General features: G+C 43.9%; 1 protein-coding gene across 7 annotated transcripts in view; it reads left to right on the top strand.

Annotated features, from left to right (window-relative positions):
- The window catches only part of LAMA2 (laminin subunit alpha 2), a 3,027,572-nt gene that overhangs the window by 2,277,421 nt on the left and 730,691 nt on the right, over positions 1-19,460 (top strand). For all 7 annotated transcript variants that reach the window (XM_069607473.1, XM_069607470.1, XM_069607476.1 and 4 more), the window contains 2 exons: positions 1,546-1,644; positions 15,240-15,351. In XM_069607473.1, coding sequence (XP_069463574.1) covers positions 1,546-1,644; positions 15,240-15,351 — 211 coding nt within the window. The remainder of the gene's footprint in view (positions 1-1,545; positions 1,645-15,239; positions 15,352-19,460) is intronic.

Below are 19,460 nucleotides of genomic sequence, written 5' to 3'. Positions count from 1 at the left end.
CAAGGCATGTTACATAGAATTGTAAATGGACAACTATCAATAACAGGGAAATATTCCGCTCAGGGAATTTCAATTGACAGCTCATAAAAAGACCAGACTGATGTTTGAGTTGTCTACGCTATCACTTAGAACCCAAAAACAAATGAAAGGGCATTGTTGATAAATGCCCATCTACAAGTGTATGTTCTCTATGGCCCCTTCTGCATACGTTTCTATGAATCAACATTACAGGTGTGGATAAGAGATGCATAGACCTGGCCCAAAGAAACCCTCAAACCTTCCCACCGCCCACACTGTCCTATATTGGTCCATTTATTCCCTATCCACTCCACTAGGGGGGCCAGGAAGCAAAGGGCTGCTGTCCCCTGTTGTGAGGTCACAGCCATGGATTATGACTGCTACACTTCACTAGAGCGATGTCATAGTAGGAGGACGGGGCATTTAGAAATAACGTTATGTGCTATAAGCAAGACGTTGTTAGTGAATGCAACATGGGCATCATTGATATTGTGAAACTGAATGTGATGCAAGGAATGTGTGTATCAGCCATACTCTTGCTATTTCCAATAAGTTCACAATGTACACCATAGAAGTAAACATCCGAGCTATTGTGCTGCAACCAAGTGTTCTTGTCACAATTAAGGTAGACATGCAAATAATGACCTTCCCTTGTAGCAAGAAATATATATCATATCAGTGGTTCACTGCCAGACTTTTAGATTGGTAGACCTGTCTTAGACCAACCGACCTCTCGGTTCTCCAACGGCAGACCACAAGGGCCTCATTACGAGTACAGTGGTGCAGTAAACAAATGCCAGCCAATTTGATCACATAGCCATAGTCCAAGTTTGAAGGGGAAGTGGAAAAAAATACTTCCAGAGCCAGGCAGAAAGTATTTCCTCCAGAAACATTGAGGATTTACCAATATCGGAATTACTGATGGCAGAAAATCCTCCAAAGCCCACTCCATATTGGGGAATAACACGGCCACGCGGTCACGCGTAACTCGGCCGATTCACCACCAAAATGAGTATCTGTGATGGTAAACATGCTTGGTCGATTTACCCCAAAACTCGTAATGAGGACCAAATATGCATTGGGAACCTGGAAAGAGCTGTGACCTGATTCCGGGGTCTCAGTGGGAATGTGCTGCGGGAGTTGGATGTTGCAAAACTTTGAGTTAGAATACACCTGAGTGACATGACCCATACACAGCTAAGAACATGGGAAATATAAGTCAACCATGCCACGGGTACAACGGATGCTATTATCAAGCAGAGATGCTGGGAAGTTGGTTCTTTGTTTACGTTCTATGTTTGAAATGCCACCCGGTTCATGATGCTCTGCTCTCCTTACTTCTATCAATCCCTTGACCGTGGGCTTCCATACTGTAACTCTGTCTTCCTCGTGGGGACAGGGACATCACCAGTTCTTGACAACAGCTGTAAAGATTGCTTGCAATGCACGACGAGTGTTCCTTTTTCAATTCGTCAGCGCTGCGCCACAGTGATGTGTAAGGCTAACATATTTCTAATAACTTTTCAGCATTTGCTGTCACCTCAGCGAGCTCCGGAGAGACTTATTCAACTGGCGCAGAACAACCTCAACAGCCTTGTCACCGAGATGGATGAACTTCTGAGCAGGGTAAGCTTGCTGCAGCGCTGCAGCGCTGTAGTCAGGGCCCAAGTATCGCATTGCATGGAGGTCAACACACCGACGCCTGAGAGCGTGCGGACGACGCCTGAGCCTTTGGTTCAGCCAGTGCTGACTGATCAAAATATCTTAGCACTGTGTATCCCTCCGCAGTCACTGACCTGTGCATGCGCAGCTGAGGGAGAAGCAGGCTCCCTCCTTGCTAGTCCGTGTGAAGCATTCCTTTCTGGTAAGCAGAAGGCGACGCTATGCTGCGCGCATGCCAATGCATGTTTATGTGACACTTCCACACGTTTTTTTCTGTGGCCTCCATTTTCACAATGACAATATTCTTTTGGGCTTACTGCACACAAATCCCAGACTCCCTTAAAGTGGAAAAGGTTGCTTTAATGTGACAGGCCACAGCTTACAAAGAACAAGCTAACCTGACTCCCTGGCCTTACAGACTAACAGATCAATTAACAATTGCCCAAACAAATAAACAATTTAAATTCATCATTTTCTGTCCCTTGCTCCCTCCCCTCCGCTTCAATTCCTCTAAACCTTCATTCTCGCTTTCTCCATCTTCTCCCCAAAGTCACGCCCCTCTTCTTCAATGCCTCTTCCCCCTATTTCTTGTACCCCTGGGGTAGCCTGTTCGTGCAAACAGCACCAACCGCCATCCTTTAACGCGCTAGTACCCCATTGTGCGTCCCCCCAACCCTCCTCCAAAGTGCCATGTGCCCGGCACTAGAAAATCCCTCCCATGAGGTGTGCTTTCTGCCCCACCCCCACCCCACTAACATCACACAAGTAGCGCTAGTTTCCCATGAGTGACGAGTGCACCCCATCCTCCAAAAATAATTCAAAATCCTCATAAATTCCTGGTGCACCAGTGTTCGCACCCCCCCGACCTGCAAAACTTCACCATCTCCCTGTTGAACTTTTTCCTCTTTCGTTTTACCGCCTGTCCTTCACAGCCCCCCTCCATACCCTACTCGGCATCAACTTGGTCCAAACCAACCCCACCTTGGGCCATATCTCCCTCAAACAAATCAGATCCCCATTCATCTTTTTTAACAGTGCCACACCTGTATCCCTAACCAAATCTTTCTCCCGTGAATGTAAAATTAGAGCTGCCGAAACCGCATGAAGCTCCCTACTAGCCGCCAGCATAGGCAACAATTGGTCCCACCTGAGCCCCCCCACCCCATACCACCTCAACAATGCCACATTATAACTACACCGCAACTGTGTCCCGAAAACCCTTTTCGACATATCTTTTCCCGCCCACTTCACCATGGAGTGTCCACATATCCAGATCTGCAGCAACTCGTCGCTCCTCCATGCCACATCCACATCCACAAAAGCCACGCGCCCAAGGGGCCAGGTAAGACAGGGCGGTCCTGATGCCATAATTTCCTTGCCATTCCTGGTGATGACATGGCTGTCAGCGCTGGCATATGATAGGTTATGATAGGTTATGATAGGTTATTTATAACACGCGTAATACCCAGAGGTTTCTAACCACGGACCCGGGGATTGAACCTGTGGTGCTCTGTGTTGTCTTGCTTCCAAGGCGAGCAATTTGCCACTGAGCTATCCTCCCGAGCATGTAATTGTAGGTGTACGTGAGGTGGACAGGAACTGGCGTGCATCCTCCCAAGTTCCCATCAGGCACAGCCAGGCCTGAATCGCTCAGCTATTGATAAAACACAGCTCTCTCCTTCCTCAGCAACCCCTCTGACCCACCTACACCTTTGCATCATCGTGTTTGGGCAGAGGAGCAGGGCAGTATGAGTGCGGTGCGGGGAACAAGGGGAAGCCTAGGAACGTTGCCTCTGATACATCCCAAAGCAGCTCAAATTGACTGTCGCAAACTCCTGGACCCCATACTTCTATACTTTTAAAGATGTTTACATTCATTTAAAGAGGACTTTCAAATTGTTCCAGTTTTACAAACCTTATATTGCAGTTTTCTTCCATTCTACATACTCCGTAAAGACAATTTGTTTGAACAATGTTCCTGTTTCCTGCTTGTATATTTTTATTCCAGACTTCAGAAATGCATTTCCTCCATCAGCCCATGAATGAAAACAATGCAAAGTTGCAGTAAATAGAGGGCGGGTTATTCAGCAAACATTTGCAGCGACAGAGCTGAGGTTTTATGGCCTTTTTCCTGGACTTTCAGCGGTCTCCTCTGCCCTTCCCACACATACAAATATTCCAAATGGCGCGGCAGCGGACGGGCATCTTTGCCTTTTAAAGGTGCTGGGCTGTTTACCTTTGACTTACTCTGCGGCTTCACTTCAGAAAAAGAAACCGCACCCACCGGTCCACTTTCACTGTATTCCTTACCAAGGAAAGGGTGAGGATAACTGCCCCAGCATCCACTCCAATCAGAAAAGAGTAAGGGCGGCGTAAGTCACCTCCTACAACCAGATTCCTTGGGCAGTGCCTTTGGGTCCCATATCAGTACCTACTGCCTGACAGACCAGTGATTCCTCTTCCTATCCCAAAGTATCCCTGCATCTGCTCTTGCTTCCTCAGTGGCTCTTGGATGCGTGGGTCTTCTTTTGGGTCTCTCTGGTTGCATAATCGTTCATTCTCGCCTCTTCACCTTCTCAATGCGCCACGGCTCTCTACTACTGCAGTCACACTCTGTGCTTTGTTCCTACCAGTGTGGGCTTGGACGGTAGCTTGAATTGACATTGCTTGCACGCTTCCTGAAGCACTTTTGAAGATATAAGACACTTCGATTTAAAAAAAAAAAGGAAGGCACGTGTGCAAGCAATGCAGTGGCACACAAATTGTGTGTGACCAAAACCAGGTAATGTTCCCAATTTTTTATCTCAGGGGATCAAGACTCAAAGTGAACAAACTCAAAGAGAAAACATGAAGGTGAGCCTGATTACCCCTCTTTCCCTTGCCCCAAGGTTTCAAAGTGACCTACAATTACAGATTAGACAAATACCACATGGTATTACCACTATAAGACATCACGGACCCGGCACAAGGCTGGTTACAAAAATAGATTCAGTTTTTATTATTATATATTTAAAAAAAACATCAATTGCCACACAAATACAATATTACACAATTAGACAAATCTCTAAAGAATTTTTTAAAACTTTTTTGATGAAAGAGAAGCACAAGTGCAGTATGCACCGAATATAGAAGGGGGTGTAAACAACACAAAGACTATACATTTATAACACTTTGTTGGCATCAAAATCCCACCCATGATTCACATGGGTATTTTAGGTAACTGTCGACATGTTCGGCCATTTTGTAGTTCAGACACTATCTCTAGTGTCTTTAGTTCTTTTCTTTTTTGGCCATCTTCATCTGTGGTCCGTGCAGAGGATTGACCTTTGTTTGCTCGGATAACCTTTAGGATCCGTAGCTTCTTGACACGCACAAAAGGCATTTACAGTGGTCGGCAGTGTGTGAACTTTGCTTTTACTGCAGTTGTGGTGTTCACCATCGTGCAAGTAACTTGCGGTTTTTCTCCATGCAACAGGTGAAGCACAGCCCTGCGTCAGGTTAACCCGTCCCTGTCCATGTGTTGATAAACAAATGCAAAAAGTGGCTTTGCAGGGTTAAATTTGCTCCGGAGGTTTCCAACACTGCATAATCTGCTTACAAATTATCAAAAAGTGGTCATGCTGATCAACCTTTGGGGTATTGAGTCGTCTCTGACCTCTCTTGAAGAAATTGTGTCCTGAAGATGGCCAAAAAAGAAAAGAACTAAAGACACTAGAGATAGTGTCTGAAATACAAAATGGCCGAAACATGTCGACAGTTATCTAAAATACCCATATGAATCATCGTTTGGATTTTGATGCAAACAAAGTGTTATAAATGTATATACTTTGTGTTGTTTACACCCCCTTCTATATTCGGTGCATACTGCAATTGTGTTTCTCTTTTATCAAAAAAGTTTTTAAAAATTCTTTTGAGATTTGTCTAATTGTGTAATATTGTATTTGTGTGGCAATTGATGCTTTTTTAATATATAATAATAAAAACTGAATCTATTTTTGTAACCAGCCTTGTGCCGGGTCTGTGATGTCTTATAGTGGTAATACCATGTGGTATTTGTCTAATCTGTAATTGTAGGTCACTTTGAAACTTTGGGGCAAGGGAAAGAGGGGTAATCAGGCTCGCCTTCATGTTTTCTCACACAAATTGTGTGCCAGCAGGCGGGAGTAGATCTTGTTGCCATGGCAAGCTTGAGACTGGAGGCAGAGTATGTTCAATTGCGAGAAACCGCAAAGAAAAGTAGGGCTGGGCCGGTCTCTGCGGCCAACACTGGTGCCCGAGGGGAATGTGAAGAGAGGTGCGCATTTGTCTTTATTTCATTTTTAAACCGTGTAAGTTTGTTCATGAACGGTTACCATAAACACGGGTATGTGACATCGGCAGCGTCGGATTGTGACATAAAATTGTCTTGGGCACCACATGAAACATTTGCCAAAAAAATGGCCTATATTTAGCATTTTGCATTTTTGGTTCAGCCATGGACCAATTGTCCTATAGGCTAGTCCGAGCCTCGGCATGAGGCTAACGCAATTTGATCAGAATCACGAAAGGTATTACAGTGAGGCAGCTGCGAATAGAACGCGGGCCTTGACTCTTGAGGTTCCCCAGTCAGTAACTTAGTATGCGCCATGGCACCTCTTGGTACTTAGCACGAAAGCGCACATGCTTTCCTTCAAGCAAAGGGAAGCTAGATTCTGCCATAGGATTTTCTTTATTTCTTCAGCCATTCAACATTACTTTTGAAAAAGCTCTTGCTGTCTGAAAGATTGTACGCCACTGCACTACCACAACTGAAGGCTTCTATGGCGCCTCTTATTGAATTGCAATCCTGAGGCGGTATCTTTTTTTCCGTCAGTGTTTAACTACAGCTGCAGCACATGTCTCCGGCCCCGAGATATGTGCAGGCCTGCCGTGTAAACAAATGTCTCCGTTTCAATTTTGTTCCGGGTTGCGGAAGCCTCTTTCCCGCGCTCGGCCACCTCTGCTGTGAAGTGCGCAGTAGGAAAAGGCAGCTTGATTTAGAATCGAATCTGTGGGGGACTAGTGGGGGCTTATCGCAGGGGCTGCTCGGCGCTGCAAAGAAAACACCATTCCCGAGAAGAAATTAAATCAAAAGAAGACATCTCATTTTTATCTGGAAGGGGTCGTTGTCCCCAGGGTGTCCTCTCTATGGAAGATGATTATTTTGTTTTTTATGAGGCAGGTTTTAGTGCCTGCAGAGGTTTTTATTTTTTTATTAAGTAATCACGGGGGGAAAAAGCATTATGATAGGGAGACAATATCAACAGTTTGCCACCTTGTGGCTAGGAAATCTAATTCATACGAGGGAGTTCAGGAATGTATTTGATTAGCCGTAAGGACGGGACTGTAATAGATTGTATGGCTGGAGGGTGACACGTGAAATTGTAATTTAACTCCCTTCCTCCAGGAACCATCTCCGCCCTCATGGCATGCTGCAGAGTGACATTGGGAGAATTCTGCAAAATGATTACTTTTTAGTGGAATCCGACTACTGGCTGCTTCATCTGCAGCATCTTTTTCTATGATGCTTAAAGATATTTTTGGGGGATGGAGGAATCACAAATGAAAAAAAAAACATTAAACATAAGTCTCAGTGATTAGTTCTCTATTTGTAGCGTTAAATTGGGAGACCACCCTTAACCTGGGGTGTTGCACTCCAAACCCCCCAATCAGGAAGTCCGATTATACTTAGTTTTTTTCTTTTAGCTCTGGCCTTATTGAAGATTCATATAGAGCTGTATAAATCTGACCCCTGTGCCCACAGTGAGCCAAGAATCAGGCCGTTGTATAGAAGGAATATATATTTATTTGAATTATAAGCTCAAATGGATAATAATTTTGTTCAATCGCAGCCGCCCTCGTCTTTGTGGCAGAAAACAGAGCTTCAATTACAAAACACCCTTTTTCTACATTTACTTTTGTCTCACAAGCATGGGACACAGGCACACAGGATAGATAAACTGGACACTCTTTCCCCATCAACCCAGTTGAATGTTAAATTTCAATTGTAATAATGTGCACAATACTAGGACATAATCTTCAAGTTTCTGTTGGTGTCAAACATAGGCACATATTCCACTTTATGAAAACTAGTTCATCTTCAAGGCTTGAGAATTGTAGTTCCCTGCGCACTTCAAATACTAGCACTTCAAATTACAGATTTGTAAAAATGCCTCTGGAAAATATTACACCAAAATTTAGCTTAAGAATACACACAGGGTTGATTTAAAGACAAGACATACATCACACGTTCAGTGTTGGATACATGAGGTCTCACTTTTGCAAACCACTTTTTCCCCCAGCCCCAAAAAACCTAGCATCAATGACATACAACACCCTTCTGTGTTACGCGTTCCTGTGCTCACTCATGCTGCCTGCACCACTTACGTGCTGGGATATGGAGACTGTATCCCCTAGGTCGTGGGCGGATGCGCCTTGGTCTACGGCTTCTTGGATGCCTACATATGCGTGAGGTACCGGAGCAGATTGTTCCTGGACGTTGCAGTATCACGGTACACTTCTGGGATCAGGTTACGGTGCACCAACGTCACAGCATACCTTTCTCTTCAGTGATCAGCTGATTGGCCACAGCAAGCAGTTGTCAGGGAAACCGCTGATGCCGGAATCCCTCGCTCGGGCTATATTAGGCTGATGATACTCTGCCTCATTACGTCTCATCACTCCCACGGTTGAGTCCTTGTTTTCTCTCTCTTTGGTCCCTGGTTTCCTCCAACCTTGTTGCTCTGCCTTGTGCACTCCTTGTGTTTCCTGGTCCTGCTTCTCCCTTTTAGCTCTTTCTTTCTCTCCTCTACCTTGTCTCCAATCTTCCTCCCTCCTTGTCCTTCAGTCTTGTCAGTTTTGGTTTCTCTGACATCCTTGCTACCTTGTCAGTTGTTGGCACCGCTGACTACCTAAGACCATCAGCGGCCTCCCGGCTCAGTGGTGCCCTAGTGGTTCTACTGCCTTACACCGCGTAAATCGCCAGTAGGCAGATCCTGCCCGTCGTGTGGTGGGACTGGTCCCCGACCTTGCCCAAGTCCTCCATTCACTTGGGATGGAAGGGGGGCTGGATCTCCTGTCTGCATTGACCCCGAAGCATCCTGGACGACTTGCAAACTGTCCCTTCCTGGAGAAAGGAGGAAGCCCGTCACAACCAGGAACCCTTAAACTGTGCCCCAGCGATTTAGCTCTTGATATTCTGTTCAAAGGCCAGGTCTTGGGAGTTGGGACAATTTCGAAGTTTGGTTTTTCAGACCCCCCTCACTTAATGGCCTTTGTTGGGGAAGTTGGACAGTAAAATGGGGATGATTGTGAATTTTGTTTTTTTATACCCCCCTTCACTTAAAGGCCCACGTTGGGGATGTTGAACAGTTCAGAATTTTCTTTTGTATGGCCAAGGGAACACTGTGGTTAAATACAATGCTGAAGGAGTGATGAAATTTGGGAATTTCGTTTTTTTAGGCTAAGAACACCTTTTATTTAAAAGCATGTTTTTGGGAATGGGTTTCAGTTGAGAATGTTCGTTTAAGGGGGAAGTATCTTTTGGTTTGAAAGGCATGTTTTGGGGATGGTGACAATTATCAATTTCGTTTGGGTGGCAAGTATATCTTTCATTTAAAAACATGTTTGGTAAAGGTTTCAGTTGGGAGTTTTCATTTTGGGATGGGACTCCCCTTCTCATTATAGAAGGCAGGGGTGAACAGGCAATCAAGGCATCACGATTACTTTAAATGACTATCTTGTATCTTCCCACTAGGATGGAGGGAGACCGTTTTGAATTCTTCCAAGCCCCCCCCCCCTGTGTCAATCTATTTGGTAGTTGATTAAATTAATACGCAGTCAAATATGCTAAGGGTCTACACAATGTTACCCCCCCCCCACACACATGAATGGAAAATAGCCCACTATGAAAGTGAATGGGTTAATTAAATAGATTCCAACGCTGACATTTCTTTGGACAATCTACTTACTCTGGAAATCTCTGGGCTCTTCACTCATGGAGAATGAGCAGGACTTCGCTCTTATGGAAAAACAGGATTCTGGCCAGCACTTCAGTCAATGGAATTCCACAGCAATTCTCCCTCTAAGATTCCAGGGAAGCCTCACAACCACTGTTTTATAGTCTCCCAAGAAATAGACAGCTCCAGCCCTCTTCCAATATTTCCCCCAGATGCAATTTCAGCAGATCTCCTTTAATATGATATGATAGGTATTTATATCACGCTTAATACCCAGAGGTTTCTAAGCACGGACCGGGGATCGAACCTGTGTTGCACCATGTCGTCTTGCTTCCAAGGTGCGCACGTTGCTGCTGAGCTATCCTCCTGAGACTCTGGTGATTTTTTCACAGCTGTTCCCTCTTCCATAGTGCAAGACAATTTTACTCTCTAAGCCTCTGCCAAAGAAAGTGAACATTAGGCATTGCTAACTTATGACCTCGCAACCAGGTTGGACATTTACATTTCTCTCCACCCTCAATTCCAGCCTCTCTTTAAGGATTGTTTCAGGAGTCTAGAACAGAAATATTGCATCCTCTTTGATATTGACATTTTTTCCATGCCAACTTTTTGCCAAAAGGTACATGCATAGAAAATGTTTGTAATTTACTAATAAATGCCATGATATATTTATATTCCACTTCGGCCAATCATGGGGGATTTGATAAAATAGCAGCTGTGTTCGCACCATGTTGCACGGGCATGTGGCAATTTAATAGTATAATAGTTAGGAACATGCAATTTCCTCTCCAGATGCCTAATTTTACCCTACATCAGCTCGTCAGTTCTTAAATTCGGGAAATTTGTGGAGCAGCCAGAAACAGAATTCAGGTGATAACATGATTTCTAAATATCGCATGTGGATCATATTCACATCAGAATAACCTGCTTTTTACTAGCTTTTAAATTAACTATGAATGGTTGCAGTGCGACTTGATGCTTAGAAAATCACTAGTCATGATAGTCCATTTAAACTAATGGGAAATCTTCACATGTAGGCAAATCTTAGTTCTCATTTAATTCTCATTTCTCCAGGCCAGTTTAATTTACTTACTCGGTCCCTTGCATTACACGTTGTCGCCACCCTTCAAGATGGGGTTGCCCTCATGCTTTATGCTACCAATCTTGTCCCTTACATTACCTGTTGTTGCCAACCATCAAGATGGGGTTGGCTTTCATTTTTTTATGCAACCGATTTTGTCCCTTGCATTACCTGTTGTTGCCACCCTTCAAGATGGGGTTGTCTCTCATGCTTTATGCTACCGTTTTTGTCCCTTGCATTACCTGTTGTTGCCACCCTGCAAGATGGGGTGGCTCTCATGTTTTATGCTACCGATTTTGACCGCATGCACTGATGTAACCAAGCAAGTATTCCTAACAGCGCCACGATGCCCGAGGGCAGCTGTGCGCTTTACAAATAGAAATAGATAAATACAAATTTCTTGCCAAGCATGTGACCAGAGCCTCCTGGACTGAATGTTTTTTTTAAGACCGGGGTAAAAGACATTAGCCACATTGTTGTTTGCTGTATGATAAGGATCTCCTCCACCCACCAACTTTCAGACAGTTCACCTCTGCCCTGTGATGCCACAAGGCCATGCTGACATCTGGCACTTTGTCTTGTTATCTGAAGTTTTCATCTCAAAACCTTCAATTGTTTGGTATTTTTCCCCACCCAGGGCTGATAGTCACCTAATTGCAGTTGTAAATAACTGGTATTCATGAGCCTCAAAGGGATCCCCTTTCCAGATCAGGAGGCCAACAGGCCTGCAGCTGGAAGTCATTTGTGAAGTCTGTCCAACAACCAGCAACAGAGTCTGCCTCAGGCCTAAATGAAATTTACATGTGTGCCCTGGAAACAAAGTGGCATTTTCTTTTCAATTGTTGCCAGTATTTTGCATGTGAAGCATAATATATTTAATACATTGCATCTTGCCAACACACACCAATTATTTTCTCTGATATCTTTATTTTAGCAGGGGAACATGTTTCTCTTGTCTTGCTTTAAAACTGCAAAATGCACATGCAAGGCCATTCTAGTTTCAAGTGTTTGAAAATCCTGCTTTTCGTGTAGAAGGAGGCTTTGATTTTCTTCTGCAAATGTGAATTAAAGGCTGTTTTTCAGTTTAACCTTTCCTTTGTAATGAAGGATAGGCCATTCACATAGCCTTTGCATGTTATCACAACTCTTCCTTGTTTTACTTGCAGAACTGCACACATCCTTCATAAATATGCCCATTTTCCATGTGGAAGTGTTTGAAGGACTTTCAGTTATGTTTGTTTGGGCCTTTGATTAAACCCCATATAGCTATACATGGTTGTGGCATATCTTTTTTTACTGTACGCTTTTACAATTATATGGGTTTTTACTTTGGGCTATGTTCTATGACTATTTCAAATGCAAAACATTATCAGAGACAACTGTCAATAGACCTTCTGAGCCTAACCCCAAGCACTCAGAAGTCAGCAAGCGGTGGCCCTCAAAATATTTTGGAAAACGACTCCTGTTATCCCTGACCACTGACTCTGTGACTAGCATTGATTGGAGTTGGAATCAAAAACATTTGGAGAGTCAAAGTTTGCAGACCACTGGCCATGGGATCATGGCCAGTGGTCTGCAAACTTTGACTTTTTCCCTCAATGTTGCTTGCTATCTATGGTCTATGGTTGATGTATATCTTCAAAGTGTATATCTCATTTATCTTCAACCATCTCCCGCTCATCCTCTTTCAGGGAATTCCTCTTTCGGCCTTTAAACCTCACCTTGTGAGCATGTGTAAAATGGTCTGATCTGCCCCAAACACAAACCAGTGGAAATCATCTGCCCTCTTCGGTCTTCCGAGGTGGGCTTGCATACCCTCCCAGTGTCCCCTGCTCGATGATACTGTGCCTACCAGAGAAAGAAAGCCAACATCACACCTGGCTTAAAGGTTGTGATTCCATCAGCCTGCGGTTCCCGGGTCTCCATCTGTCACCTCTGGTAAGGACACATTGTACAGACATCCAGCAGTGGTGGGTTGAGTGGCAGAAACTCGAATGCACGGGGGGTGACTTCACTCAGCCAGGACTCAACCCGAATTGCAGAGCCATCACTGCTGCCATTCTCCCGCTCCAGAAGCATTGGGTTCCAAAAGTACTTTTTGCCATTTCCAGCACTGGTGACAGAATTACCATTGCTATTCTTATTTGTTGAACGAAGTGTGAGCATATTGAAAAGGAAATGTAAAGCTATTACCTTGTAAGAAAATATGCAAATTTGATCTAGTTCTGGCCAGCCAATGTAGCACCTTTTCAGACCATCAAGTTTTAAAAACATTGAAGGAGACATGGGTTACTTAGTATCTGAGGCGCCATGGGGCAAGGGAGAATATATTTGTTTGGGCCTTGGATCTGTTCGGTCCCCTCTGGAGGTAAAGACATTGAAAAGGCTCTGAGTGTCAGATAAAAGGGAAATCTTGTCTGGAACCATCAGGATCTGATGCTGCACATACTGCTCCCAAATTGTGACTCATATATACTAAGTGACAAAACAAGACCACCTAGAGCATATGGATGTAGATCAAACATTTAATTTGGATTTGATTCCGGGAAAGGATTGGCTTTGCTTTCCTGCACACTTCAGGAAATCACCTGAAGATCATGGGAATGAACTTGCCTTTCAAAGTTCTGTTGGCATTTACATGGTGGGACGAGCCGAAGAACATGTCATTCTGCTTCAATTGCTGCCTGCATGGGGCTTTGTAATTGTAATTGGTTATTTATAACGCGCTTAATAACCTGAGGTTTCGGTTCCATGTAATAATGTCCCTGCAAAAATGTCCCCTGACAAAAAAGTCGCTGTTTTTTGCGGAGTCATTATTACATTGAACATGCGGGGGACACTCCTGCAACCCCTGTTTTTTTAGGCTTTTTAAAAAATGGGAGCAGGGGACATCCCTGCAACCTGTCCCCATACATAATATCACCATATATAATATTGTCAATGGCTTTTCCCAGCAACATTATGTATGGGGACATTATTACCTGATACCGAGATTTCTAAGTGCGGACCAATGGATTGAACCTGTGTTGCTCCACGTAATCTTGCTTCCAAGGCGAGCACGTTGCCCCTGAGCTTGCCTCCAGAGAATAAGAGCCCCAGAGATTTTAGTGGAATTGAGTCCTTGCAGATGTCATAACAAATGCTTTTAGTTTGCTAAGTGAGCATTCTGTGTTGAAAGACCATGCTGTGGCTCCATGGTACGTGGCATGCCACGCCAGGGGCTGACAAGTATGAGTCCTCTATGTTCCGACCTCTCATTTAGGAAAAAAAAAAGCTGCCAACCTGGCACAAGCTGCTAATACACCTGATTTTACCTCTGCACCACCATGGTCTCAGCATGCACCGCACACCTGTTTTCTGGATACCACTGAACACGTCTTCCCGTTCAATCCCTCTTTCATACACTGGTGCACTCACTCACTCCATTATAGTTAAGTGCACTATAACAATGTGGCCCTCCTGGGCCAAGAGTACTATTATCCTGACAAATCAGCACTTGATTTCGGCTTCTCCTTCTGAGCTACTCAATTCAGAGAATTTGGAAACTAGAGGTGCGTATGAAATCTTGTGCTGACTTCGTAACTGCGCAAACATGAATCCCTCGACCAGTTTCCTAGAGCAGACACCGAGCTATCAGGCAAAAATGTTAAGGAAATTTAAACGCTTTTATTGCAATGAAATAACTTTCATTTATATGTCACTGCACTGCCAAGTGAGTTAGAATAGGCCTGTGCTCCTATGCCCCGCTAAGGATTTGCGTAAAAGTGTGGGAGTGGCTTACAATGTTTTCCTATCTAGTTCAGGCCGACAATATAAGGCCTTAGCTTTTAATGGAAGAGCCTGCACCAAGCACTTCAAACATTCACGGATTTGGGTGAAAGAAGACATGATATTCGCTATGATCAGGCCATCCTACTTACACTTGTCGTTGTCATCCAACGTAACGATTACTAAAACAGTCATGAACTTCATTGCATCAACATGGTTTGTCCTTATATCCTGTTGAAACCTCCTATGCAACTGAAGAAGCACGAATAATTCAAGCTAAATTCCCTTGCATTATTCTTGTTGTTATTTGATATTCTGATTTCAAATCCTGGACCAAATAATTCAGCAATCAAGATACCTTTTCTTGAAACCAGCTTCTTTAGTGATCGAATCTGCATTGCGTGCAAATTGCTGCAACCTTCTTTTGTGCAGAGCCACAAGAGACGTATTCACCACTTCGGCAACATGGGTTGTGAGATCACTAAAAATTGTCCTAACCGTCGATGTACCGTTTTCAGTGGTGACGGAAAGAGGCTTCCAGAGCGGCCCTCAGATAACGCTCTATGATAAAGTAGAGGGGATGTGGTATTACCTATGAGATCCAATCAATACTCCATTGATCACTTGTTATTTGATGCCGCACTGGGACCTTATGCAGCTAGCTATATTCTCGTATTTCGCATTCAATCTATAGTACCGGCTGTAATTTTATTTCTCTCAATTTCAATTGCCAGGCCACCAAAGTGACTGCGGATGGCGACCAGACCGGACAGGATGCCAAAAGGACACATGAGCGGGCAACAGTCTTGGCAGGCTTTATCAAGGGCACGCTACAGGCAGCAGAAGGTACACAGGAGACATGGGATGAGTGGGAAAAAAAACCTGCAAAATCAATTTTAGCTTATGCCAAGTTTTCAATTTTAATAAAATCTTTAGTTGCATTACTGAAGCCAACAGTCTAATATCAGTGTACTTTCCATTGTTAAGCATTCCAGTGGGAGAATGTGCCATCGAAATGTATTTTAAAAATGGGAATAAGTTTGAAGGGGAGAATGTATACTTCATTTACCTACATTATCATTCCTCATTTAAACATATTAGGGTTTTCAACTTCAGGGGTCGTCTAACCACCGTACATTTTCTTACACAAATCACACATAAAATGTTAATTTTGTGCACAAATGCAATCCAGAGTAAAAGGTATTTAGGTGCCGTATGTTTTCAACACGCCACTCTTCAGAGACCGCCCAGTGATGAACGTATAGCACCTCTGAAGCCGATCCTCCCAGACTCCTGCACTCCCTCCCCGTCCTCTCTCTGTATACGCTCCCTCTTTTGTACAGCTCTTGTATGGCTGCTTATATATTTTCTGTCCTGTAACCTGAAAATTGCAAGATACTACTTTTCAAAACGTTCACGAACTTCAGTCTAAACCTACTAGGTAAAAAAAAGATCTGTGTTCGAATCAAAGGAAAGCAGCGAGGGAATTGTGGGGAAATAATGCAAAATAAAAGCAAGCTTGAACTACTGGACAGCCAAGACAACTATCAGTATTGATCACATCCGGATTTTCTGTTTAAATGCAGTCCCTTTCAAATGCATGCACTTTGAATGCGTGTAGGATGCATGAGAGGAGGTTGCTAGAGTGTCCTGGCAACCTTTTGGTGATTCTGAAGGTATGGAGGAAAGGGGTTGCCCCGCTTGTGAATGGGGACTAAATGGATAGTGGTGCCACATGTCTTGGAGCTCCTTCTAGATATCACTTTTGCATACAGCCATAAACTCTACTGCAGCCTGGTGCCTGTTGCTGCAGAGTTAAAGCCATACTGTAATGATATTTTGGGAGACCACGCTCAACAGGGAGAGTTCCTTCCTCCCCAAGTAAACAAGTCCACAACCGTTAATTTAGGATTCAATGCGCCCTATCTATGACTCATATAGTACCACGTAGATCGCGCCCCCTGTGCTAACAATGAGCCAAGAACCAGGCAAGGGTACCAGGCAAGAACCAGGCAAGGGTAGAGGCAGAATATATATTTATTTATAGTTTAGGTTCCATGAGGTTTTGGTTCTTTGTGGCACAAAACAAAGCTTCAGCACGCAATGAGTTTATTTTTTGTAATGCACATAATATTATTTGACCAAAATGTAGCTTCAAAGTAAACACTAGTTTGACTTTAAAACAAGTTACACATCACACACGTACAGTGTTGGATACATGAGGTCTCACTTTTGCAAAGCACTTATCCCCATAGCACCCACAACCCCAAGCATCAGTGCTAGGCAACCCCCCCTCGGTTTATAGGTCTAGGGAGTGGGGACAGTAAAGGAATTTCGTTTGGGGCCAAGGGCACCCCTTTGCTAAATACAATGTTTAAAGAGTGGTGGTAACAGTTGGAATTTTTTTGTGGCAGAACACTTTTTGGTTTTAGAGGCGAGGTTTGGGAATGGGGCTAAATATCTATTTCGTTTTTGTGGCAAGGACACCTTTCATTGAAAGGCAGAGTTTTGGGAAGTGGTATCAGTTAGGAATTTTGTTTTGCAACCAGCACCTTTCTATTTCAAAGGCAAGGTTTGGGCAGCATGTCACTTATCAATTTCGTTTTGTGATAAGGACACACCAATTACTTTATATGACTACAATACTATTCCTGTTAGGAGAGAGGGTGGAAGTTTCAAACGCTTCCAAGCTCCCCCCTGTATCAAATATTTTTGGGAGTTAATTAAATTAATATACAGTCACGTATGTTAAGGGAATACAAACTGTGAACCCCACAAACTATTAAGGGGAGAATATTAGGGCAAGCAGATGCCCCACCCCTTTTAATTTCGTTTTGGGCAAGGTAATTAGATGGGATATCTCTGGGGTTGATGCACAGGAATGTCAACCAAGTTGCAGGACCCTCTTTTGTGGGAACTTGGGGATCTGGTCCTGATACTTGGTCAACGTTGCACACCAACTTCCCCTCTCTTTGGCTCTCCTCAGCTTTAGGCTTCCCCAATGGCTGTCCTCCCGGGCAAGGGTTACATCTCCATTCAGCTGTTCCCCCAGGTGAGGTTAGGCAAATGTCCCTGGAAGATTTGAGCTCCTGTCTGCTGATGGTTTTTTTAGGCCACTTTTCTTTGTCTACTGGTCAAATTCTATTGTCAGTACTTACCAAAACAAGACCAAGTATACGAAGTGAGTACTGCTGTGTAGTATAACCGGGACCAGAACTGGCCCAAGTCTCCTCGCAGAGGGAGCTCTTTCCCTTGATACGTCTCTCTGCTGTTTGGAACTCACAAGATCAGAGGTGTAAATCAAATGAAAGAGCAGGGCAAACACCGCCAGTGTGCCCGGCTGCAAAGAAAAAGAAACAGTTTAGAACAGGATTAAGGAAGCAAATACAATCAGAATAGTAGCTGGAAGAATAACCTACTAGTTAGGCACTGGACTTCGCCTATTCTTGGGTGACCTGAAGGAAGCTCTCCAACCCTGTTTCTTCACACTGGAAAACACAAAGAGGTGTTTATTATGTGATAGCTTGCATCCAATGCCAGGAAAGAGAGTAGATTAAACTAGGGGTCTTACCAGGAATGTTGTAGTCTGGGTAGAAAGTGAAAATATGTTGAAGATGGAGTTCCAAATGGTAAGCAAAATGTAAGGAATAGGGAATGCTAATAAGGGACTAGCATCTGAACGGTGGACGAGACGCACTTGTTTCGGGACGGTGCACTAGAAGATCTCTGCAGGGTGTTTAGGTCTTGTGCACAATGATAATTCTTGTGTAGTAAATCCAAAAGAATAGGAAGAAGAAGACAGTACTTGTGGAAGCATAGAGGCAATCCAGAAGTAGGCAAGTAGGAGTAGTACGTAGTCAACAAACAAAACAAAATACACACACAGAGGCAGGCTGAGGGTCGCACAATAGGTTTCAGTACCATGCGGGCAATGAACAAGGATATTTCCGGAAGGCAGTAGACAGTCCGAGGGACAGGCAGAGTGATTGGTAATATGCGTTCAATTTAAAAAGAGCAGAATCACAAGGCAGAAAGCAGTTCAGGTACACAGAATGGTATCAGCGTTTCGGAGGTTCAGACAAAATTGGAGAAAGGTACTAACTTCAATCAGAAGCACCTTGCAGGATAACGGGAGGTGTTTTATGCAAGTGCAATGGGCGGGGCTTGCCATGCGGAACAGACAGGGCAATCATGTGATCGTTCCAATGCATACGTCGTGCTGTAGTGGAACGCTGCGTTGTCGAACATCTGTGCAAGGCATATCGCCATGGCAACCTCCAATGATGATTGAAAGGAGAGGCCGTGGAACGGAGCAGATGTGGAAAACATTCATTCTGAAAAGAAGGCGAGATAAAGGAAGGTATGCAGCTGTTGGAACCGTGACAGCAGTGCTGATCCCCCTCTTGCAAAGAGAAAGTGCTTTTTAATGTATAAGCCACACCTCCGACTATTACAATTTGGAGGTCCCAGTTTATTAATGCTACCTTTCTCATTGTAAGATCATTCTCTCCTCCTCCTTCTAAGAGCCCACTCCTCCATGCAGATAGGCTAGGGGATTTCTATGATGAAGTGAAGTGGTGCACCCCTTTGCCATTTACACATTGTTTTAGCTGTCAGCTTTTTACCCCAGAAATCCCTACATGGCAACATTTTGTAATGTACCAATAAATGCCATGATATATGGATATTAATATTCCCTTCCTCATGACTGATCAGTAGAAGTTATTTTTATTTCAGCACGCTATGGTTATTTGCCATATACACAAAATGGCTAATAGTTGCGACTGTGTCCAGATACCTCATTTAACAAACCATCAGCTAGCCAATTTTTAGATCCAGTGCATTTTCATGGAAGCTGAAAACACATTTTAGGTGGAAACTGAAATTCCCAAAATCGTACATGATTCAGAATTCTATCAAAACTGTTGCCTTGAAATTAGCTTTACAATGACACT

This window comes from Ambystoma mexicanum, chromosome 4q, assembly GCF_040938575.1.
Source record: "Ambystoma mexicanum isolate Mex_15411 chromosome 4q, UKY_AmexF1_1, whole genome shotgun sequence".
NCBI lineage: Eukaryota > Metazoa > Chordata > Amphibia > Caudata > Ambystomatidae > Ambystoma > Ambystoma mexicanum.
Note: the sequence above shows the minus strand (reverse complement) of the source record. Positions and strands in the feature narration are given on the sequence as shown.